This window comes from Leuciscus leuciscus, assembly GCF_965113295.1.
Source record: "Leuciscus leuciscus genome assembly, chromosome: 6".
In the NCBI taxonomy this organism is placed as follows: Eukaryota; Metazoa; Chordata; class Actinopteri; order Cypriniformes; family Leuciscidae; genus Leuciscus; species Leuciscus leuciscus.
In genome coordinates, this window is record NC_138730.1 from 3,161,154 (window position 1) to 3,187,662 (window position 26,509).

Below are 26,509 nucleotides of genomic sequence, written 5' to 3' on the forward strand. Positions count from 1 at the left end.
ACCTGACAACACACACTCACACTGGTCACCCACCTCATAGCTCAACACCTGACAACACACACTCACACTGGTTATCCACCTCACAGCTCAACACCTGACAACACACACTCACACTGGTTACCCACCTCACAGCTGAACACCCCACAACACACACTCACACTGGTTACCCACCTCACAGCTCAACACCTGACAACACACACTCACACTGGTCACCCACCTCACAGCTCAACACCTGACAACACACACTCACACTGGTCACCCACCTCACAGCTCAACACCTGACAACACACACTCGCACTGGTTACCCACCTCACAGCTCAACACCTGACAACACACACTCGCACTGGTCACCCACCTCACAGCTCAACACCTGACAACACACACTCACACTGGTCACCCACCTCACAGCTCAACACCTGACAACACACACTCACACTGGTCACCCACCTCACAGCTGAACACCCCACAACACACACTCACACTGGTCACCCACCTCACAGCTCAACACCTGACAAGTGACAACACACACTCACACTGGTCACCCACCTCACAGCTCAACACCTGACGACACACACTCACACTGGTCACCCACCTCACAGCTGAACACCCGACAACACACACTCACACTGGTTACCCACCTCACAGCTGAACACCCGACAACACACACTCACACTGGTTACCCACCTCACAGCTCAACACCTGACAACACACACTCGCACTGGTCACCCACCTCACAGCTCAACACCTGACAACACACACTCACACTGGTCACCCACCTCACAGTTCAACACCTGACAACACACACTCGCACTGGTCACCCACCTCACAGCTCAACACCTGACAACACACACTCACACTGGTTACCCACCTCACAGCTCAACACCTGACAACACACACTCGCACTGGTTACCCACCTCACAGCTCAACACACTCACACTGGTCACCCACCTCACAGCTCAACACCTGACAACACACACTCACACTGGTCACCCACCTCACAGTTCAACACCCGACAACACACACTCGTACTGGTCACCCACCTCACAGCTAAACACCCGACAACACACACTCACACTGTTTACCCACCTCACAGCTCAACACCTGACAACACACACTCGCACTGGTCACCCACCTCACAGCTCAACACCTGACAACACACACTCACACTGGTCACCCACCTCACAGCTCAACACCTGACAACACACACTCACACTGGTCACCCACCTCACAGCTGAACACCCGACAACACACACTCACACTGGTCACCCACCTCACAGCTCAACGCCTGACAACACACACTCACACTGGTCACCCACCTCACAGCTCAACACCTGACAACACACACTCACACTGGTTACCCACCTCACAGTTCAACACCTGACAACACACACTCACACTGGTCACCCACCTCACAGCTCAACACCTGACAACACACACTCACACTGGTTACCCACCTCACAGCTCAACACCTGACAACACACACTCACACTGGTCACCCACCTCACAGCTGAACACCTGACAACACACACTCACACTGGTCACCCACCTCACAGCTCAACACCTGACAACACACACTCGCACTGGTCACCCACCTCACAGCTCAACACCTGACAACACACACTCGCACTGGTCACCCACCTCACAGTTCAACACCTGACAACACACACTCACACTGGTCACCCACCTCACAGCTCAACACCTGACAACACACACTCGCACTGGTCACCCACAACACAGCTCAACACCTGACAACACACACTCACACTGGTCACCCACCTCACAGCTCAACACCTGACAACACACACTCGCACTGGTCACCCACCTCACAGCTCAACACCTGACAACACACACTCGCACTGGTCACCCACCTCACAGTTCAACACCTGACAACACACACTCACACTGGTCACCCACCTCACAGCTCAACACCTGACAACACACACTCGCACTGGTCACCCACCTCACAGCTCAACACCTGACAACACACACTCACACTGGTCACCCACCTCATAGCTCAACACCTGACAACACACACTCACACTGGTTATCCACCTCACAGCTCAACACCTGACAACACACACTCACACTGGTTACCCACCTCACAGCTGAACACCCCACAACACACACTCACACTGGTTACCCACCTCACAGCTGAACACCCGACAACACACACTCACACTGGTTACCCACCTCACAGCTGAACACCCGACAACACACACTCACACTGGTTACCCACCTCACAGCTCAACACCGGACAACACACACTCACACTGGTTACCCACCTCACAGCTCCACACCGGACAACACACACTCACACTGGTTACCCACCTCACAGCTGAACACCCGACAACACACACTCACACTGGTTACCCACCTCACAGCTCAACACCTGACGACACACACTCACACTGGTCACCCACCTCACAGCTGAACACCCGACAACACACACTCACACTGGTTACCCACCTCACAGCTGAACACCCGACAACACACACTCACACTGGTTACCCACCTCACAGCTCAACACCCGACAACACACACTCACACTGGTTACCCACCTCACAGCTCAACACCGGACAACACACACTCGCACTGGTTACCCACCTCACAGCTCAACAGCCGACAACACACACTCACACTGGTCACCCACCTCACAGCTGAACACCCGACAACACACACTCACACTGGTTACCCACCTCACAGCTCAACACCCGACAACACACACTCACACTGGTCACCCACCTCACAGCTCAACACCTGACAACACACACTCACACTGGTTACCCACCTCACAGCTGAACACCCGACAACACACACTCACACTGGTCACCCACCTCACAGCTCAACACCTGACGACACACACTCACACTGGTCACCCACCTCACAGCTGAACACCCGACAACACACACTCACACTGGTCACCCACCTCACAGCTCAACACCCGACAACACACACTCACACTGGTCACCCACCTCACAGCTGAACACCCGACAACACACACTCACACTGGTCACCCACCTCACAGCTCAACACCCGACAACACACACTCACACTGGTCACCCACCTCACAGCTCAACACCTGACGACACACACTCACACTGGTCACCCACCTCACAGCTGAACACCCGACAACACGCACTCACACTGGTTACCCACCTCACAGCTCAACACCTGACAACACACACTCACACTGGTCACCCACCTCACAGCTCAACACCTGACAACACACACTCACACTGGTCACCCACCTCACAGCTCAACACCTGACGACACACACTCACACTGGTCACCCACCTCACAGCTGAACACCCGACAACACACACTCACACTGGTTACCCACCTCACAGCTCAACACCCGACAACACACACTCACACTGGTCACCCACCTCACAGCTCAACACCTGACAACACACACTCACACTGGTTACCCACCTCACAGCTGAACACCCGACAACACACACTCACACTGGTCACCCACCTCACAGCTCAACACCTGACGACACACACTCACACTGGTCACCCACCTCACAGCTGAACACCCGACAACACACACTCACACTGGTCACCCACCTCACAGCTGAACACCCGACAACACACACTCACACTGGTTACCCACCTCACAGCTCAACACCCGACAACACACACTCACACTGGTCACCCACCTCACAGCTCAACACCTGACAACACACACTCACACTGGTTACCCACCTCACAGCTCAACACCCGACAACACACACTCACACTGGTCACCCACCTCACAGCTGAACACCCGACAACACACACTCACACTGGTTACCCACCTCACAGCTCAACACCCGACAACACACACTCACACTGGTCACCCACCTCACAGCTCAACACCTGACAACACACACTCACACTGGTTACCCACCTCACAGCTGAACACCCGACAACACACACTCACACTGGTCACCCACCTCACAGCTCAACACCTGACAACACACACTCACACTGGTCACCCACCTCACAGCTCAACACCCGACAACACACACTCACACTGGTCACCCACCTCACAGCTCAACACCTGACAACACACACTCACACTGGTCACCCACCTCACAGCTCAACACCTGACAACACACACTCACTCTGGTTACCCACCTCACAGCTGAACACCCGACAACACACACTCACACTGGTCACCCACCTCACAGCTCAACACCTGACAACACACACTCACACTGGTCACCCACCTCACAGCTCAACACCTGACAACACACACTCACACTGGTCACCCACCTCACAGCTCAACACCTGACAACACACACTCACACTGGTTACCCACCTCACAGCTCAACACCTGACAACACACACTCGCACTGGTCACCCACCTCACAGCTCAACACCTGACAACACACACTCGCACTGGTCACCCACCTTACAGCTCAACACCTGACAACACACACTCACACTGGTCACCCACCTCACAGCTCAACACCTGACAACACACACTCGCACTGGTTACCCACCTCACAGCTCAACACCTGACAACACACACTCACACTGGTCACCCACCTCACAGCTCAACACCTGACAACACACACTCGCACTGGTTACCCACCTCACAGCTCAACACCTGACAACACACACTCTCGCACTGGTTACCCACCTCACAGCTCAACACCTGACAACACACACTCGCACTGGTTACCCACCTCACAGCTCAACACCTGACAACACACACTCACACTGGTCACCCACCTCACAGCTCAACACCTGACAACACACACTCGCACTGGTCACCCACCTCACAGCTCAACACCTGACAACACACACTCGCACTGGTCACCCACCTCACAGCTCAACACCTGACAACACACACTCACACTGGTTACCCACCTCACAGTTCAACACCTGACAACACACACTCACACTGGTCACCCACCTCACAGCTCAACACCTGACAACACACACTCACACTGGTCACCCACCTCACAGCTGAACACCCGACAACACACACTCACACTGGTCACCCACCTCACAGCTCAACACCTGACAACACACACTCACACTGGTCACCCACCTCACAGCTCAACATCTGACAACACACACTCGCACTGGTTACCCACCTCACAGCTCAACACCTGACAACACACACTCACACTGGTCACCCACCTCACAGCTCAACACCTGACAACACACACTCGCACTGGTTACCCACCTCACAGCTCAACACCTGACAACACACACTCTCGCACTGGTTACCCACCTCACAGCTCAACACCTGACAACACACACTCGCACTGGTTACCCACCTCACAGCTCAACACCTGACAACACACACTCACACTGGTTACCCACCTCACAGCTCAACACCTGACAACACACACTCGCACTGGTCACCCACCTCACAGCTCAACACCTGACAACACACACTCGCACTGGTCACCCACCTCACAGCTCAACACCTGACAACACACACTCACACTGGTTACCCACCTCACAGTTCAACACCTGACAACACACACTCACACTGGTCACCCACCTCACAGCTCAACACCTGACAACACACACTCACACTGGTCACCCACCTCACAGCTGAACACCCGACAACACACACTCGTACTGGTCACCCACCTCACAGCTGAACACCCGACAACACACACTCACACTGGTCACCCACCTCACAGCTCAACACCTGACAACACACACTCGCACTGGTTACCCACCTCACAGCTCAACACCTGACAACACACACTCACACTGGTTACCCACCTCACAGCTCAACACCTGACAACACACACTCGCACTGGTCACCCACCTCACAGCTCAACACCTGACAACACACACTCGCACTGGTCACCCACCTCACAGCTCAACACCTGACAACACACACTCGCACTGGTCACCCACCTCACAGCTCAACACCTGACAACACACACTCGCACTAGTCACCCACCTCACAGCTCAAAACCTGACAACACACACTCACACTGGTTACCCACCTCACAGTTCAACACCTGACAACACACACTCACACTGGTCACCCACCTCACAGCTCAACACCTGACAACACACACTCACACTGGTTACCCACCTCACACTTCAACACCTGACAACACACACTCACACTGGTCACCCACCTCACAGCTCAACACCTGACAACACACACTCACACTGGTTACCCACCTCACAGCTCAACACCTGACAACACACACTCACACTGGTTACCCACCTCACAGGTCAACACCTGACAACACACACTCACACTGGTCACCCACCTCACGGCTGAACACCTGACAACACACACTCACACTGGTTACCCACTGGTGTGTTGACAACACACACTCGCACTGGTCACCCACCTCACAGCTGAACACCTGACAACACACACTCACACTGGTCACCCACCTCACAGCTCAACACCTGACAACACACACTCGCACTGGTCACCCACCTCACAGCTGAACACCTGACAACACACACTCACACTGGTCACCCACCTCACAGCTCAACACCTGACAACACACACTCACACTGGTCACCCACCTCACAGCTCAACACCTGACAACACACACTCGCACTGGTCACCCACCTCACAGCTGAACACCCGACAACACACACTCGCACTGGTCACCCACCTCACAGCTCAACACCTGACAACACACACTCGCACTGGTCACCCACCTCACAGCTCAACACCTGACAACACACACTCGCACTGGTCACCCACCTCACAGCTCAACACCTGACAACACACACTCGGTCACCCACCTCACAGCTCAAGACCTGACAACACACACTCGGTCACCCACCTCACAGCTCAACACCTGTCAACACACACTCGCACTGGTCACCCGCCTCACAGCTCAACACCTGACAACACACACTCGCACTGGTCACCCACCTCACAGCTCAACACCTGACAACACACACTCGGTCACCCACCTCACAGCTCAACACCTGACAACACACACTCACACTGGTCACCCACCTCACAGCTCAACACACTCACACTGGTCACCCACCTCACAGCTCCACACCTGACAACACGCACTCGCACTGGTCACCCACCTCACAGCTCAACACCTGACAATACACACTCACACTGGTCATCCACCTCACAGCTCAACACCTGACAACACACACTCACACTGGTTACCCACCTCACAGCTCAACACCTGACAACACACACTCACACTGGTCACCCACCTCACAGCTCAACACCTGACAACACACACTCACACTGGTCACCCACCTCACAGCTCAACACCTGACAACACACACTCACACTGGTCACCCACCTCACAGCTCAACACCTGACAACACACACTCACACTGGTTACCCACCTCACAGCTCAACACCTGACAACACACACTCACACTGGTCACCCACCTCACAGCTCAACACCGGACAACACACACTCACACTGGTCACCCACCTCACAGCTCAACACCTGACAACACACACTCACACTGGTCACCCACCTCACAGCTCAACACCTGACAACACACACTCGCACTGGTTACCCACCTCACAGCTCAACACCTGACAACACACACTCACACTGGTCACCCACCTCACAGCTCAACACCTGACAACACACACTCGCACTGGTTACTAGGGCTGTCAAAATTGCTCAAAAATAACGTTCGAATATTCCCTCTAAAAAACACACGAATATTCGAACATCTGGTTGCGCATTTTGTCAATGACGCGCATTACGTCAATAACAGGACAAATTAATACAAAGAGACATACATACATTTGTATAGGTAGTTAATTTAAGTTTAAACATATTTGACAATGTATTACCAACACAAAACCAAGTAAATAAACTAATGGCCAAGACCGCAGACCTCACTCTCGCTCACTCGCAGGCACTCTCTCTCTCTCTCTCTCTCTCTCTCTCGCGCTCACGCTCTCTCTGCGCATAACGGTTTAAATGAACAACAATAAGCACATGTTGAGTGCTGATCAAGAGTTTTGTGCAAGCAATTTAAGGTCGCGACTCTTGTCCCAAATATAGCAGGCTTCATTCAGTGATTGAAACAAATTTATTAACATTAATTTAAGTTTTACAGTATAGAACCGACATTGAACGCTCCGAGCGAGCTGTGGTAAACATGGAACATTTCTGTTTAACGTTAAATAAAATGAAGCACACAATTCCGAGAAATGTGACAACAAAGAACTTTTACCCTGAGGTTCATAAAAAATAAAGCGCTATTAAAAAAGAAAAAGGCTACTTACATTATTGGTGCTTGTATTAAAAAAAGGAAAAACTGACTGCAATTTATTCCATTGTCTTTTAGTGCACTGTCAACTTTCAGCAGTGACGCTGTGCTAGACAGTGCGACTCGTGTGACCTGTCCCTCAGGCAGCGCGCGCGCCCACTCGCAAAGCAGACAGCCGCGCCTCTGCTTCCGCGGCCGTGTTTTTCCCATATTCGAAATTCACATTCGAATATTAATTTTAACGTTCGAATTTCTGTTTTTTAAAACTATTCGAATATATATTCGAATTTAGAATATTCGTTGACAGCCCTACTGGTTACCCACCTCACAGCTCAACACCTGATAACACACACTCACACTGGTCACCCACCTCACAGCTCAACACCTGACAACACACACTCGCACTGGTTACCCACCTCACAGCTCAACACCTGACAACACACACTCACACTGGTCACCCACCTCACAGCTCAACACCTGACAACACACACTCACACTGGTCACCCACCTCACAGCTCAACACCCGACAACACACACTCACACTGGTCACCCACCTCACAGCTGAACACCCGACAACACACACTCGCACTGGTCACCCACCTCACAGCTCAACACCTGACAACACACACTCACACTGGTCACCCACCTCACAGCTCAACACCTGACAACACACACTCGCACTGGTCACCCACCTCACAGCTCAACACCTGACAACACACACTCGCACTGGTCACCCACCTCACAGCTCAACACCTGACAACACACACTCACACTGGTCACCCACCTCACAGCTCAACACCTGACAACACACACTCACACTGTCACCCACCTCACAGCTCAACACCTGATAACACACACTCACACTGGTAATGATCTTCACAACGGAAGTGAATCAATCAAAACTAACTTTAGCTGGACAATAACTTTATTCTAGAGCTGCTGTAAAGCCAGAACAATCTCTGTTACTGTAATCTCCTATTATCACTAAAGCTGAAACAGTCTATATTGTTAAAAGCACTAGGCTATATAAATGAAGGTGACTTGACTGAGTGTTGTTGCTCTCTCTAACTCACTCACTCACACACACACTGACAGGATTGCTTCAGCACAAACCTTGTGAGCCATTCTCAACTCTTGCTTGAAGGTCTGGATCTGGTTTCGGTATTCAGCCATTTTGAGTTGTGCTGCGGAGAGTTTCTCCTGGAGTGATTTCACTACTGGGCTGTTCTGCACAAGAACACATCGGGAATAAAGTCATTTAGAAAGAGTTTCCAGTGTCTAATCATGTACCAGATGATAATGAATGATGTTATAACACCATACCTCAAGATAGTCGTTCACAGCCCTAGAAGTCTGTGTTTTGTTGGTCGTCTTTGCAGGATTTAGTAACAGTGTGGCCTGAAGCTACAGTAATAATAAGACAGATGATGATGAACTGAGCAGAACAACTTTCAAGCTAACAGTTCTGTTTCTTCTTTACCTCTTTCTCCAGTTCTTTGAGCCGATTGTTTGCTTGTTTAGTTTTGGTCTTCTCTCGCTCTATTTCAGCTGATAATTCTCGATTCTTTTTTGACACCTCCACAATTTTGGTTGCCGCTGCATCTCCTGCCAAACCAGAAGTTCCTTGGTAAAAAAATAAAATAAAAAGGATTGTCACAGTCATTATTTAGCAGACAGATATTCAGTGGCCCACAACACTGTTTGGGCACTTAAGATATGACAAGAAACATTTCACAAAATACATTTAGTTACATATACACCACTGTTCAAAAATTGTGGGTCAGTAAGGAAATTAATACTATTCATCAAGGATCAGGTTTATATGGAAGCTTGTTTCCTAAGTGCGACTTTTTATCTCAGAATTGAGAGATTTAAGTCGCAATTCTGAGAAAAAAGTCAGAATTGCAAGTTCATTTCTCACAATTCTGACTTTATAACGCAAAGTTTTGCGATAAAAAGTCGCAATTCCCTTTAAAAATGTTTTATTCTGTAACAGAAACAAGCTTCCATGGGTTTATTATCATTAAAGGTAGGGTAGGTAATCCTGTTCAGAAACACTTTTTTTTATACTGGGTGAAATGGTCCTTCCATCCTGATAGTAGTCAATACATTATGTGTTTAGAAAAAGGAATGAAAAAAATCAGACCTCTGTAGCAGCTGCAGGACAGTAAAAACTCTGACCAATCACTGCCATTCGGTGCGAATGTAAAGAACCAATCAGATGCCTTCATGTCTCGTGCCCGCCCCGAGCCCCACTGCGCGCGCTGCCCGGCGTGCACTCATCACATGTCACCGTTCCCGGAAATATTCAGCTCAAAGCACCTGCATATGCAGTCAGCGAAGGCAAACAAGGCAAAAACTACTTCCTCGGACCCTGCCCGCGCTCTTGAACGACCTCCTCTGCTTCGCCCTCGACCCCGGACCTGTCCTCGAACCGACGATGCGGTACTTGTCTCCGGACTCGGAGTGTACGTTAGTCTTCATTAGAGTCAACAATGTTTTCATCATGGAAACTCTTACATGCAAAACACCGTATATGTTATGAATCTTACACGAAATTCATCTTCATCACAGTGTAACTGATGGTAATGGAAAAACGTGTATCAATGCAACCTGTTTTTAGTTTTGCCTTATAAATATAGCTCGTTACCGAATGAAACTTTACCATTATTGATATGCTAGCTTGATAGTGAGTACTAAAATAAATCTTATTTGTTTATATTCATAGTGATAAAGTTAGGTATTTTATTACATGTGATTCTGACATGATGTCACTGTATGTACTGCGCTCCTTCCTCTCCACTCGTCTCAGGTAATAAATGCGTCTTGTTCCAGCCTGAGCGTTTGGCGTCGCGCGTTCATGTGTTTTGGGGGCGTGGCTTTGGAAGGAGCTCAGAAGGGAGGGGGTGGAGTGAATGGAAATAATGAGCTGTGTTTATTGCAGATTAAAAGGTCTACAGTCACTCGATTTTTATATTTTTCAGAGTACTTACATTTTAATTATGTATTGGTATATAAAGACAGTTTAAACAAATTTGGAATGTTTTTTTTTTAGAAAAATGATTACCTACCCTACCTTTAACTGAAACTATTTAAACATTTCTGTTAATTAAAATAAAGCTGAAATAGAATAAAATTGTAATATTAGTTGAAAGACTTAAACTAAAAGAAAATTAGAAATGTTGCCTCGGCAATAAACTGAAATAAATAAAAATAAAATAAATTAAACCTAAATAGCAATATTATAAAAACTAATAAAATGACAAAAGCACATAAAGAAATGACTAAAAATGAAAATAAAATGAACATGAAAACTAAAAGTCGATTCAAAATATTGATAAAACTAAAATAAAAAACTGAAATAACTGTCAAGGATGCATTAAACTGATCAAAAGTGACAGTAAAGACATTTATAATGTTACTAACGATTCATATTTCAAATAAATGCGGTTCTTTTGAACTTTCTATTCATCAAAGAATCCTGAAAAATAAAATGCATCACCGAAATATGAAACTGTTTTCAACACTGATAATAATCATAAATGTTTTATGATCATCAAATCATCATATTAGAATGATTTGTGAAGGATCATGTGACACTGAAGACTGGAGTAATGATGCTGAAAATTCAGCTTTGATCACAGGAATAAATTACACTTTACTATTCAGTATATTCACATAGAAAACAGCTGTTTTACACTGTATAATATTTCACTGTTTTACTGTATTTTTGATAAATGCAGCCTCTGTGAGCAGAAGAGACTGTTTGCCCATTTCTTCAAACATCCAACACAATGACATTCATCTGCTTCTCAGTGTGGTGTAAGTGTGTTGATATCTTGTTGGGCTCTAGGAGCGGTGCAGATGTACTGTACCTGCTAGAGCCAGCCTGTCCTCATCTCTCTTCTTCTTCAGGTGTTTGAGCTCGAAGTCTTTCTCACTCAGCAGTTTATGGAGTCGGCCGTTCTCATCTCTCAGCTCCCTCAGGCGATCATGCAACTGCTGGTTTTCATCCTGGATCACTCTGAATCACAGTACAGGCACTCTTTAATAACACAAGGCATGAACACGTGTGGTGAAGCCCAGACTGGATTTGTTTTGAAAGTTCAATGGTTCACTGCTAGTGATGATGATCTCTGTGAACCAGTGTCTATGTGTTTTTTAAAAAGTTTTGTACACGTCTAGACATTTTAATGACACGTCTTTTAATAAAAACAGAGATTTAGTTAATAGTCTATTATTGGCATGATTAACCAGACTCTCCAAAAAACAAGCCCAACAAATAAATAAAATAACACATATTATACAGACACTTGATATTTAATGGTATCAGATGATTTCTTAATTGCATTTAATATATTACACCTTCAATAAACATTTGCAGTTGGTCTGCAGAATTTTTTTCTGCATGTTTGGTCTGGTTTACACAGTTCTGACCAGCAGGAGTCTCCAGCGAGTGGCGTTTACACAGTTCTGGCCAGCAGGGGTCTCCAGCGAGTGGTGTTTACACAGTTCTGACCAGCAGGGGTCTCCAGCGAGTGGCGTTTACACAGTTCTGACCAGCAGGGGTCTCCAGCGAGTGGCATTTACACTGTTCTGACCAGCAGGGGTCTCCAGCGAGTGGTGTTTACACAGTTCTGACCAGCAGGGGTCTCCAGCGAGTGGCGTTTACACTGTTCTGACCAGCAGGAGTCTCCAGCGAGTGGCGTTTACACTGTTCTGACCAGCAGGAGTCTCCAGCGAGTGGCGTTTACACTGTTCTGACCAGCAGGAGTCTCCAGCGAGTGGCGTTTACACAGTTCTGACCAGCAGGAGTCTCCAGCGAGTGGCGTTTACACAGTTCTGACCAGCAGGGGTCTCCAGTGAGTGGCGTTTACACTGTTCTGACCAGCAGGGGTCTCCAGCGAGTGGCGTTTACACTGTTCTGACCAGCTGGGGTCTCCAGCGAGTGGCGTTTACACTGTTCTGACCAGCAGGAGTCTCCAGCGAGTGGCGTTTACACAGTTCTGACCAGCAGGGGTCTCCAGCGAGTGGTGTTTACACAGTTCTGAGCAGCAGGGGTCTCCAGCGAGTGGCGTTTACACTGTTCTGACCAGCTGGGGTCTCCAGCGAGTGGCGTTTACACTGTTCTGACCAGCAGGGGTCTCCAGCGAGTGGCGTTTACACAGTTCTGACCAGCAGGGGTCTCCAGCGAGTGGTGTTTACACAGTTCTGAGCAGCAGGGGTCTCCAGCGAGTGGCGTTTACACAGTTCTGACCAGCAGGAGTCTCCAGCGAGTGGCGTTTACACTGTTCTGACCAGCAGGAGTCTCCAGCGAGTGGCGTTTACACAGTTCTGACCAGCAGGAGTCTCCAGCGAGTGGCGTTTACACAGTTCTGACCAGCAGGAGTCTCCAGCGAGTGGTGTTTAGACAGTTCTGACCAGCAGGAGTCTTCAGCGAGTGGTGTTTACACAGTTCTGACCAGCAGGGGTCTCCAGCGAGTGGCGTTTACACAGTTCTGACCAGCAGGGGTCTCCAGCGAGTGGTGTTTACACAGTTCTGACCAGCAGGGGTCTCCAGCGAGTGGTGTTTACACAGTTCTGACCAGTAGGGGTCTCCAGCGAGTGGCGTTTACACTGTTCTGACCAGCAGGGGTCTCCAGCGAGTGGCGTTTACACAGTTCTGGCCAGCAGGGGTCTCCAGCGAGTGGCGTTTACACAGTTCTGACCAGCAGGGGTCTCCAGCTAATGGCATTTACACAATTCTGACCAGCAGGGGTCTCCAGCGAGTGGCGTTTACACTGTTCTGACCAGCAGGGGTCTCCAGCGAGTGGCGTTTACACAATTCTGGCCAGCAGGGGTCTCCAGCGAGTGGCGTTTACACAGTTCTGACCAGCACGGGTCTCCAGTGAGTGGCGTTTAACACAGTTCTGACCAGCAGGGGTCTCCAACGAGTGGCGTTTAAGCTGTTCTGACCAGCAGGGGTCTCCAGCGTGTGTCGTTTACACAGTTCTGACCAGCAGGGGTCTCCAGCGAGTGGCATTTACACTGTTCTGACCAGCAGGGGTCTCCAGTGAGTGGCGTTTAACACAGTTCTGACCAGCAGGGGTCTCCAGCGAGTGGCGTTTACACAGTTCTGACCAGCAGGGGTCTCCAGCGAGTGGTGTTTACACTGTTCTGACCAGCAGGGGTCTCCAGCGTGTGGCATTTACACAGTTCTGACCAGCAGGGGTCTCCAGCGTGTGGTGTTTACACAGTTCTGACCAGCAGGGGTCTCCAGCGTGTGGTGTTTACACTGTTCTGACCAGCAGGGGTCTCCAGCGAGTGGTGATTACACTGTTCTGGCCAGCAGGGGTCTCCAGCGTGTGGCGTTTACACTGTTCTGACCAGCAGGGGTCTACAGCGAGTGGCGTTTACACTGTTCTGACCAGCAGGGGTCTCTAGCGAGTGGCGTTTACACAGTTATGACCAGCAGGGGTCTCCACAAACAGGGAATCAGATAATAAACCAATTCCTTCAATTGATTCAAAGTTTCGAAAAGATTAGTTTCTCCCATCACTAACTACTACAACTAGTGTTTGAGGGTGGGGCAAAAAAGACGTTGTTCACCGACAGCCAATGAAAAATGAGTAAGTGGATACGAGCAGGAAGTCAGACTTCGGCGACGCTGTTAACTCAGTTGTCGAGAGGTTCCAGGAGACATCTAAACAGGCAGCCGCCTTTCAGAAATTCCTCCTCCGTCGCTCTCGTCCTGGGGCTGCTGAGTGGGAGCAGCCCCAATCTTCTAAAGCCAGCTCTTCCCACCGTGCCACCCAAAAGCAGAGCGTTGCTTCCCGTGCTCCCCCACAGAAGTCCTGGGGACACGGAGGGTGCTCTCAGCCACAGCCTTCGAAGGGTAAAGCAGATCTGTGGACCGTTATTATTGCTAAGAAGGCTGCGGGGAAAAGGTCCTGACGGCCGAGGGCTCAGGCCAGTGACGGCAGTCTGCTACCCACCGTGGTGGACCCCGAGCAGGTTCTGGTTATGGAACAAGAAGTGAAGACCCTGTTAGAGAAAGGGGCCATAGAATATGTACCTCCTTCCAACAGGGAAATTGGGTTTTACAGCCGGTATTTCACAGTTCCAAAGAAGGATGGGGGGTTGCATCCCATTTTGGATCTTCGAGTTCTAAACGAGTCTGTTATGCAACTAAAGTTCAAAATGTTAACACTGAGACAAATCGTACCACAGATCAGATCCGAGGACTGGTTTGTCACGATAGATCTCAAGGACGCATACTTCCACATTTCCATCCTTCCATGTCACGGGAAGGTCCTGAGGTTCGCTTTCGGGGGCAAAGCTTACCAATATCGAGTTCTTCCATTCGGCCTAGCATTATCACCCTGCACTTTCACCAAATGCGTGGATGCAGCTCTGGCGCCCATGCGCCTTCAGGGTATTCGCATTATGAACTACATCAGCGATTGGTTGATTCTAGCTCAGTCGCATCAGTTGGTGGTTCGGCATCGAGATGTCGTTCTCGCCCACATGAAAGAGTTAGGGTTACAGCTAAATGTCAAAAAGAGTGTGCTTTCTCCACTTCAGAGGACCACTTTTCTAGGTGTGGTTTGGGACTCAATGTCAATCCAGGCACGCCTGTCACCGGCACGTATAGAGTCCATCCTTTCGGCTGTGAAAAGTATAAAGCTAGGCCAGTCACTCACTGTCAAACAGTTCCAGAGACTGTTGGGTCTGATGGCAACAGCTTCCAACGTGATACATTTTGGACTGCTGTACATGAGATCCCTGCAGTGGTGGCTCAGGACCAGAGGGTTTTCCCAGAGGGGCAACCCCTTTCGCATGATCAAGGTCACGCGACGATGCTTACGTGCCCTGGTTATGTGGAAGAAACCGTGGTTCCTGTCCCAAGGTCCTGTGTTGGGAACTTCTTGTCGTCGCAAGTTGCCAATGACGGATGCCTCCCTCACGGGCTGGGGAGCGATCCTAGAGGGTCGCTCAACTCAAGGTCTGTGTAAGGACCATCATCTTTCATAGCACATCAACCGTCTGGAGATGTTGGCTGTATTTCTTGCTCTAAAGAATTTCCTCACAGATCTCAGGGAACACCATGTTCTTGTCCACACAGACAACACATCGGTAGTCGCCTATATAAATCATCAAGGGGGTTTGCGCTCACGCCCACTATGCAAACTGGCACGCCAAATCCTCTTGTGGAAGCTATTATCACCCAGAGCAGCTTACATCCCTGGGGCCCAGAATTTAGGAGCAGACATTCTGTCGAGGCAGGGGCTGAGGCCCAGGGAATGGAGGCTCCACCCCGAGGTGGTGGAGCAGATATGGAGGGTGTTCGGCCAAGCACAAGTGGATCTTTTTGCGTCTCGAGAGACGTCTCACTGTCCGCTTTGGTTCTCCCTCACACATCCAGCTCCTCGGGGACTGGACGCTATGGTACAGACGTGGCCGAGGCTACATTTGTATGCTTTTCCCCCAATTGCTCTGCTCCTAGGAGTTCTGGAGAGCGTTCGCAGTGACCAGGTCCGCCTACTTCTTATAGCCCCGCGCTGGCCGGGCAGACTATGGTTCCCCGATCTTGTGTCTCTCCTCGACGGGCCTCCATTGGAGCTACCCGTCAGGAGGGACCTTCTGTCCCAAGCAGGGGGCTCGATATTTCACCCCCGACCAGAACTGTGGAACCTGTGGGTTTGGCCTCTGAGGGGGCCCAGCTCAGAGGGACAGCTCTCTCAACTGAGGTAGTAGAGACCATTCTAAATTTCAGAGCTCCCTCCACGAGGAAATTGTATGGCTTGAAGTGGAGAGTCTTCACTTCATGGTGTAGTGATTGTCAGTTGGACCCAGTTAACTGCCCAGTTGGTACAGTGCTGGAGTTCTTGCAGGAACGGTTCACTGCAGGTCTAACCCCGTCCACTTTAAAGGCCATAGGTGCTTACCACATTCCTTTGGGTGGAATGTCTTTGGGGAAGGACCCTTTTGTATCTCGTTTCCTCCATGGCAGTCTGACGCCGCTTTCACACTGGCAGTTGAAATCAGCTCTGTAATACGCAATACGCCCCCAGCGGACGTCGTACTACATCGCTGAAAAGCGTTGGAAGCGAGTAGAACAAAAATGGCGGAGAGATTAGAACGGTTGATTTTGTCAATGTCAGAATGTACAATTCTGTATTATCTCTCTGATGAGGGTTATAGAGACGGAAGGCTGCTACGTGGAGGAAAGTTGCCCAGGACGTTGACATATAGTGGTATATAGGGCTTTTAATTGTATTAACTGCCCTAATAACGTAAGAAAATCATGAAAATAAAAAAATGACATGACAACTTATCGTTATAAAATCATTTTTTATTTTATTAAAAGTTAAGTTCAGGTTTGTTTATCAGTACCATAGCAACGCTAACTTCTTCTGGAATTGTTGGATAGAAACCGTCCGTAGCCTTTCGCAAGAGTTCAATTTTTTGAACGCATCCGGATGACCAACTGACACGATTTTTTCCACACCGCACTTGTTCGGACCCGGTTCGGACCCATTTGCATGCAGTCTGCGAATCTCCATAGGAAATGAATGACTTCCGGTCATTTCGAAGCCGTATCGGAGCTGATTTCAACTGCCAGTGTGAAGGCGGCGTGAGGATGAGGCCTGTAGCTAGTACCAGGGTGCCGACTTGGGATTTGGCCATTGTCCTTCAAGGGCTTTCCCTGGCCCCCTTCGAGCCAATAGAGGAGGTTCCTGACAAGTTCTTGACCTTGAAAGCTTTGTTCCTCCTTGCCATTTCATCTCTTAAAAGAATAGGAGATTTGCAAGCACTGTCGGTTGCTCCCTCGTGCTTGGAATTTGCACCTGGCATGGTTAAAGCGTTCCTTTATCCTAGACCAGGCTATTGGTCCCCACTAATGTGGTCACATCTATTGTTCTACAGGCCTTCTGTCCTCCGCCCTTCCAGAATTCGGACCAGGAAAAAAATAATTTGCTCTGCCCAGTCCGGGCGATAGATGCCTATGTCCACAGAGCTGCCCTGTGGCGTAAAACTGAACAGTTGTTTGTGTGTTTCGGGTCCCCTAACAAGGGGTTCCCCACATCTAAGCAGAGAATGAGCATGTGGGTGGTTGAGGCTATCTCACTTGCTTATGAGTCGGCCGGACAGCCTTCCCCTATGGCTGTTCGTTTTCACTCTACTAGGAGTATGGCGGCCTCCAAGGCCCTTATATCAGGAGTTTCTCTTCAAGACGTCTGTGATGTGGCAGGATGGTCCTCACCGCACACTTTCGTCAGATTTTACTCTCTGGACTTGGACTCTACACCAGGGTCTCAGGTGCTGTCGTCTTAGTGCTGCTCGCTTGATTTCACACTGGACAGACACTCGTAGCTATGGTGGCGTTGGTATAGACGTTCCCATAGCGTCAATTTCGACGCAACACGAGTTGCCTTGAAAGGGAACACCTAGGTTACGACTGTAACCTCGGTTCCCTGAAGAGGGAACGAGCGTTGCGTCACCTTGCCATATCTCCTTCATGCCTGTCAGCAACTACTTAAGACTTTACGAAGCTGACGCTCTCTGTTTTCGAGCAGGCTTTATAGCTTCCCGGTTCGTAACGTCACCTGCATCTGATGTTACGCCACACCATTGGACTGATTTTACATGTGCTTCAAGTTTTTTTTTGTTTTTTTATATATATAAAAATCTTACCGATCCAGAACTTTTGACTGTTAGTGTATTAACTACAACTTTTTCCTCAATAAACTTCTAATTACTGCTCATTAATAGTTAGTAAGGTAGTTTAGGTATGGGATTAAGGGATGTAGAATATGATCATGCAGAATAAGGCATTAATATGTGCTTTATAAGTACTAATAAACAGCCAATATCATAGTAATCTGCATGCTAATGAGCAACTAGTTAATAGTGAGAATTGGACCCTAAACTAAAGTGTTACCAAAAGGTAATATCTGAAAAAGTATGTTAACTAAAGTGAGATCTTGCTTTGAAAAGATCTGGAATGAAAACAAACAAACGGATGTAGGTTCCCTAAATAGGGTTGATTCATGACCCTTAAACAAGCTGTCAACCTACCGTACGTCTAATGTTGAATGCATCTGCTCAATTACCTATGAATAATTACATCAGGTCTCATGTCTGTCATGATGGACTATGATGTAGTTCTGGTAATAATCATATATCTGTGAAGTCATTGCTCATGTGTCAGTCACCTTAATAATCACTTCAGCAATAATCTGCCAAGTGTCATCTTTGAAAAGAGATCAAACTTCAGTCTGTGCTCTACAGCATTCAAGATTTACCAGTTTAAATTGGAAATTAAATGTTCAGGTTTATGCTCAAAACTTGAATAATTGGAGTATAAATACAGCGTAAATATAATTTAGCATCATAAAATCCTAGACAGGGTAAACCCAGCCCGATCTGATTTCTCCCTGCAGCTCAGGCTGGAAACCTGTACATTCTTCTATCCTGCTTCCGTTACAAATCTGCAGGGACCAATCACAAACTGGCTTATCCACCTGGCGCGCTATTGGCAGGTTTAATCGCGCAATTCCTTTTAACCTCTCGATGCTCAATGGCATCTTTAGTTTAGCAAACAAATCGCTCGAGTGGGTGTAAGTACCACTCACTTTCATGTTTTAGAAATCGCTGGATGCCATTCCTGCTTCTGCAAACCGCTGATCAATGCTCCAAACTAACACGTTTGTTGACATGTTTCCTGCCTGTGCTGCAAAGTGCGTCACCTAGATCATTGGTCTGATTGGTTGAAGGACTATCCAATTGCGTACAGAGTCATTTGAACTCTGCCCGTTGATCACGCCTCTTGTGCAGTAGAAAATACAGAGCAGACTCCCCAGACTAATATTCAGTCTTAAAAGATTGAGCTTGGTCTGGTGACAGCTAGACTAATAAAATCCCCTAAAACTACAAAATATTAAATAAAAAACATTATCAAACTAAAATATAGTATATAAAAAAAAATCGATCATTTTTGACCGACACGCGAAGAGCACCAGGGGGTTAAACAAGCTGCTCAACCTCAGGTTGATTATATCTGCTCAATTACCAATGAATAATTACATCAGGTCTCATTTCTGTCATGATAGACTATGATTTATTTCAGTCACCTGGCCTTGAACCACTCCTCCTCCTCCTCCTCCTCCTGCTGTGTGGTGAGGTTCATGTTGTCCAGGCCACTGTGAGGAAGAGGAGGAGGAGGAGAAGCCCTGGATCTGCTCTTCTTCATCTTCTGTCTCCTGTGCTCCTGCTGCTCCTGAAGAGCCTGAAACTGAAGCCTGAGCTGCTGCTTTATCTCCTCACCGTCAGCGTCAGCGTCCATCACTGAGAGAAGATCAGAGACACACACACACACACCACACAGACCCTGCTTCAGACACACATCTGCGGGATTCACTTCTGTCTGTCAACGTGACTTTGTGGCTCTTACTCATCTATGTCCATTAGTTGTATATTTTTATTGATGTGTTATTTATTTTTTTATATTATGTTTAACATAACTCTGTTTGTGCCTATTTATATACGCAGGTCACACAGCAAGCTTTGTGCGCCGTTCTAGTTTATAGATGTTCTGCTAACACTTACTTAACAACAGAGTTCATTACCTACATTAGTTAACATGAACTAATAATGAACAATACTTCCACAGCATTAATTAATCTTAGTTCAAATTAATTTAAACATTTACTAATACATTATTAAAATCAAAGGTTGTATGTGTTAATATTAGTTAATGCACTGTGAACTAACATGAACAAACAATGAACAGCTGGATTTTATTAACCAACATTAGCAAAGATTCATAAATACTGTAACAAATGTATTGCTCATTGTTAGTTCATGTTAGTTAATACATTAACTAATGTTAACTAATGAACCTTGTGTTACCTTTTTTATTGATATGTAATTTCGTTTTTAGTACCTTGTGTTATTGTTTTCTGTGAGCTGTATTGTGCTAACTGCAAATAAAATGCAAGTAAAAAAATATGTATTATTTGTTAGCACTAATACCACTATCAGCTTCCTTGCATATGTATAATATTAGAGCAAGATCATCGATTATTTGAGACAAATTAACGTTTAATCTTTATCATACAAACTCTTAACTAGCTGCAGTCCAGAGATGATTCAACACGCAGTCAGTTTAAGACTTACCGGACGAATTTAGAAAGATTTCCGTCAGCCAAGTTAAGATTTGGGTTTGGAATTGATTTGGTTTTTAAGTCAATTTATAAAAACAGAGTAACAGAGATAGTGACGGATTCGCGAGGCGCTTCCCGTCCGTTTGTTTACGCGACCGTCTCCATCGTAACGCGTTGCCAGGACGCACGCGCAGAGATGAGTTGTGTTTGAGATGCTCCGGAGAGTCACTGGACATCCGCGGGCGCGGTGTTCTCGTCAGATACACATAATGAATATTGGTATTTTAATGTATTATGTCTATGGTTCTCGTGACCGGTTTCGCCAGCCCAGGATAAGTTGGATATTAACGGGGAAGAACGAGCTCGGAGGAACACGAGGACACAGTGAATCTCTGCTAGAAACTGTCCGTTCAGCTCATATGAAGTTAGCAGGACAGCAGCACACTAACTAACACAACATCACAGATGACATAAGTAACCTATTAAAACATTATCTTATATTCATATGCATGTATAGCCTATGTATTTAACATACTGTTCACGTGTCGATTTTTATTTTTAATTCCAATGAAATTATGTTAGTTCGATAATGTTTTTATTTAATATTTTTGTATTTTTAGGGAATTGTATGGTACTATATTATATGCATGCAGTTATAATCCATTTATTCACTTTTTAAATAGACCTGAAAATGTAATTTTCAACATAAACTGTCATAAATCATCAATGTTTTGGAGCAACGTACTGAAGTTTGGTCTCTTTATAAAGACAACACATGGCAGATTATTGATGAAGTGAAAAACGTGAACTTGAAAAGAATTATAAAATGTTACATAAATTGTTATGAAAAATGCACAAAAAAAAAAAAATTATTTGAAAAATGTAGTTTCCAAAACACGTTTTAGTCTAAAACTGTGAGAAAATCAAAGAAAAAAGTTGTGTTTCAAATTTGAGGTTGATATCTCTTAAAATGAGCTTTCGGTGAGATTGTGTTTGACTGCAGTACCAGACGCTTCCACTATGTGAAACTCGATTCCCATTCATTTCCAATACACTCATTGTTCACGCGAACAATTCAAAGACCATTTAACCTTTTCAAATCATGTCCATATTTTTTTGTTCACACAGCAAGTGTCAAATCGGTCCATGTACGTTTTGATCATTTCATTTCCGGTTTGGAATGGAATAACGAGAAATGAAGAAGACAGCTCGTTTATTAGTTATTTTGTTTATGGGCAAACATGTCAGGAAGGGTCAAGGGAGTCCAAGAAAAATCATCTAGCTACATTTTCACCCTGTGCCTCCCACACCTTAAATCTTGTAGGTGTGCATTCTGCACAGACAAGCCCAGAAGTAGCAACACCAGAACGCAGGGCCATCTACAAAGAGACAACAGGTTACTCTTTGCATCGCCTCTCAGATACCCGCTGGAGTGCAAGAGTCATGGCTGTTGTTGAACCTGTAGCACAACACCTTCCTTCTGTCATTGAGGCCCTTGACAGTATTCTCACGACATGTAGTCTCACCAGCGAGGCCAGATCAGAGGCTATAGTGGTCTGAAGAGCTACTTCATGTCATTCAATGCTATTGTCCTACTCACTGTCTGGCTCAAAGTACTGCAGTGCATTGATGACAGGAATGTGGTTATCCAGTCTGGAAAAATCTCTCTTGACACAGAGGCATCCAATATCAATGCCTTAACAAAAGAGATGCTGGCTCTTAGAGATGGATGGGAGTCACTCCTGTCTGAGGCAACAACACAAATAGATGTTGCACCTCAGTTTAGCGAGGAACACAGTCGGCAAACGAAGAGATTCCATGATGAGACCTCTCAAGAGGAGACAGCTCATGACAGTGCAGCAACAGTGTTTTCTCACTGCTATGGACAGCATCATTAGTGATCTGGACACCAGGTTCCACACCACTGCAGAAATAGTTAAAGGGGAGGTAATAATGCCCTTTTCACAAGATGTCAAATAAATCTCTGATGTCCCCAGAGTGTGTATGTGAAGTTTTAGCTCAAAATACCCCACAGATATTTTTATATCGCATGTTAAAGTTGTTACTTTTTGAGGGTGAGCAAAAACGCACCGTTTTGTGTCTGTGTCTGACCAAATGTGAAAGTTGAGACTTTGTTTGATATCAAAAGTAGCCTGGTCTGTCCTGTGTGTCAGCGCGGTGTCAGTGTCCTCTCTGCTCCACGATGTATGTTTCACTGCATAAGAACATGGTGTGTGGCGTGAGAGCAGCGATTAAATATTGCACCAATTTTGTGATTGGCTGTTATGTGGTGTTGGGCCAAGCTTCTGATTGGGAGGCCCACCCTGGCTCCCCCGTGGAGCCGGACCTGAGCTACGGTGGCCGACTTAGGATCGGAAGATGTCGTCGTCTGAGTCAGCAGAGAGTAGCAAGTCAAGCAATGAGGTTTCTCTATATTATATTTTATATTAAATTATATTTACTTAATTATTCAGTAAAACCACATGTTATTGCGATTGTTATTTTTACTTGTTCATCATTGTGTTAGTCTTTTATTCACTGACTTTACCATAGCCTGTTTCCATGCTAGTTAGTATAAGAGCTATGGATAAGAGGGGAAATAGCTAACGTTACGATGTCCGAGGCGTCGTTCAGACAGCATGTTTTTCTCCACTTTTGCCGCGTCAGGGACAACCTGAGTGTTCTACTGCGTCTTTTTCTGCTGCTTCTCATTCAAGTTATGGCGCTTTTCCACTGCATGGTACGGTATGGTTCGGTTCGGTACGGCACGCTTTGGCGCTTTTCCACTGCATGGTACGGTACGGCTCGGTTCAGTACGGCTCACTTATGACGCATTTCCACTGCATGGTACGGTACGGTACGGCTCGCTTCGGCTCGCTTTAAATGGTACCTGGTCTGTTGAGGTTCCAAGCGTACCGTACCGATACTAAAATGTGACGTGAAAACACTGCAGATCACTGATTGGTCAGACAGAATCATCACTACCAGCGTCATTGTATTTACAACACGAGACACTAAACCCGCTAGATTTAAATAGCCAGTAGACAACAGCCAACACTGTAGCGCCTGTTTTAGAAGTATTTGCTTCAAAAAAAGAGTATAAACTTAAAAAAAGAAATGGCTGAATCGTGGTCAGTGGACGATGCAGACGTTCCTCTCGTTGGTTGCCGAGGAGCGGATGGGGAAACACGGAATGAAAAATTGACCTTCATAGAAGGGGGTGGCCGCGGTTATGTAGATATAAATGACTCATTCTAAGGTAATAAAAACATAACGGTTCATTAAGTGAGGTCTTTATACACCACTGAAAACATAGTTATGGATCTTATATTGCATTTATGTCAATAGATCATCAGAAATATCACACATTGCACCTTTAAGGACATTTTTATGGTGGCTTTTAATCTTACATCAAATAGTGAACTGCATACTGTATACAGACTTGCATTTACAAACCTGAGCCGAGTCTGGTGAAGCATTGAAGTTCTAGGCGGAGTCAATTACTCTCATAATAATAAATAATAACAATAATATTTAAATATACAGTATGCTGGCTTTCTCAAGCCAACATTATCCCTCAGAGAAACATCATCCAATTAATGTAATAATAACATTTTATTAGTTTTATAATAAAACTAATCAAATCAAGGCATACCGTGCTTTTCAACCAAAGGGATTTTAATGATCCCAAACCCTGCTAATTGTTGTCAGTATAAGGTACGTTTCGAGCTTCTCTCTCTTCCGTTTCTTTCTTTTCATGTGAACTGAGTTTCATTCATAAATTTAAACTTTAATTCTATTAAATTTTCATAATTATGTACATGTGTCACACACACACACACACACCAACATAGTGCCTTTTGATCTAAATAAAAGACGAGAGTGAATGTTACGGATATGTTATCATGGTGCAGTTCAGCCTATTATTGATTTTTATTTCCACTTCACTTTTATCCAAAGAGACGGAACTATTTGCACTGTATTTATCAACGGGACACAAGCCTACATCATACAATGCTAAAATAATCTGTCAGCATTTAGCTCACATTAAAAGGGTCGCTTGCAAGTCACAGCAGCACGAATTATGTGACAGCAACATAATATGCGTAGCTGACAGTGTTATTTTATTAAAGTGCTGCACTCGTGACTCTTATTCTGCCTGACAGAATTAAAAGGGCGTACTGAAGGCGGAGCGTTTTGACCAATCAGATGAAAGGGGTGTTTCAGCGCCACCCACATGTGCGAATGAAATATTGAACCCATAAACTGATTTATAAATCACAAATGAAAAATGAGAAATCGAGCAAAAATCTCTCATTTTCCGTTTTTTAAACTAAACGAAAAAACTAATAAACGAGCTATCTTTTCGTTTCTCGTTATTCCATTCCAAACTGGAAATGATCAAATTATCAAAACGTTCACGACCCAAATCCTTCACCAAGTTACGTACCATTATGAAGTAAAAAAATAAATTGTTGTTTTTTTAAACAAAACTTTTTTTGGTCAAAACTGACCGATCAGCAGCAGAGGGTTAATGTTACCTATGCTTTGTCAATGTTAAGATTCTTTATAAAAAGGGAAATAAAAAAAAAAGTAGACCATAAGCCAAACATTTTTCTATATCTCTTTTGAAATAAAGCTCTGGATCTGTTCTGAAGGTTATAGGGGAAAAGGTAAGAACTTATCATATTATGAAGGGATCGTTGTTGAATGTTTGTGCACTAGTTCCCTGCTGCTGTAAAGATATCGTAATATGTCAAAAACCATCCAGAAGTGAAAAGAAAGCCATTTAAATTAAATAACTGATCCACCAATATAACGACCAATATCAAACCAATATTTAAGAAAAAAAAAATGTGTGTTTCCAAGATATTCATTTATAGTAGCCGAGTAGTTGAGTCCTCCATTGTCATATGGTTTGCTAAAGGCTCCATGAATCTGCTCAGCATCTGCTGGTCCATCATAATGGTGGTTCATGACCAGCGCTCAATCCCAGAGTGTGTTACTGGTCCTAACCAGAGCACTAGCCACTACTGGAGCAGTGTGGGCCCAAAATACAGAGAATCACAGGACTTGAGGAAAACAAGTCATCTTTAATGTCCTTCTTGAATAGACACACACACACACACACAAATTCAAAAGCAGGGCTGAAGTCAAGTCAC

At 46.4% G+C, this 26,509-nt stretch overlaps 1 protein-coding gene across 1 annotated transcript in view; it reads right to left on the reverse strand.

The window, feature by feature from the left end:
- The window catches only part of ccdc13 (coiled-coil domain containing 13), a 64,319-nt gene that overhangs the window by 34,015 nt on the left and 3,795 nt on the right, over positions 1-26,509 (reverse strand). Inside the window, exons 2-6 of the mRNA XM_082174240.1 lie at positions 20,316-20,529; positions 12,075-12,223; positions 9,680-9,822; positions 9,523-9,603; positions 9,313-9,426 (exon numbers count right to left, since the gene is read on the reverse strand). Coding sequence (XP_082030366.1) covers positions 9,313-9,426; positions 9,523-9,603; positions 9,680-9,822; positions 12,075-12,223; positions 20,316-20,529 — 701 coding nt within the window. The remainder of the gene's footprint in view (positions 1-9,312; positions 9,427-9,522; positions 9,604-9,679; positions 9,823-12,074; positions 12,224-20,315; positions 20,530-26,509) is intronic.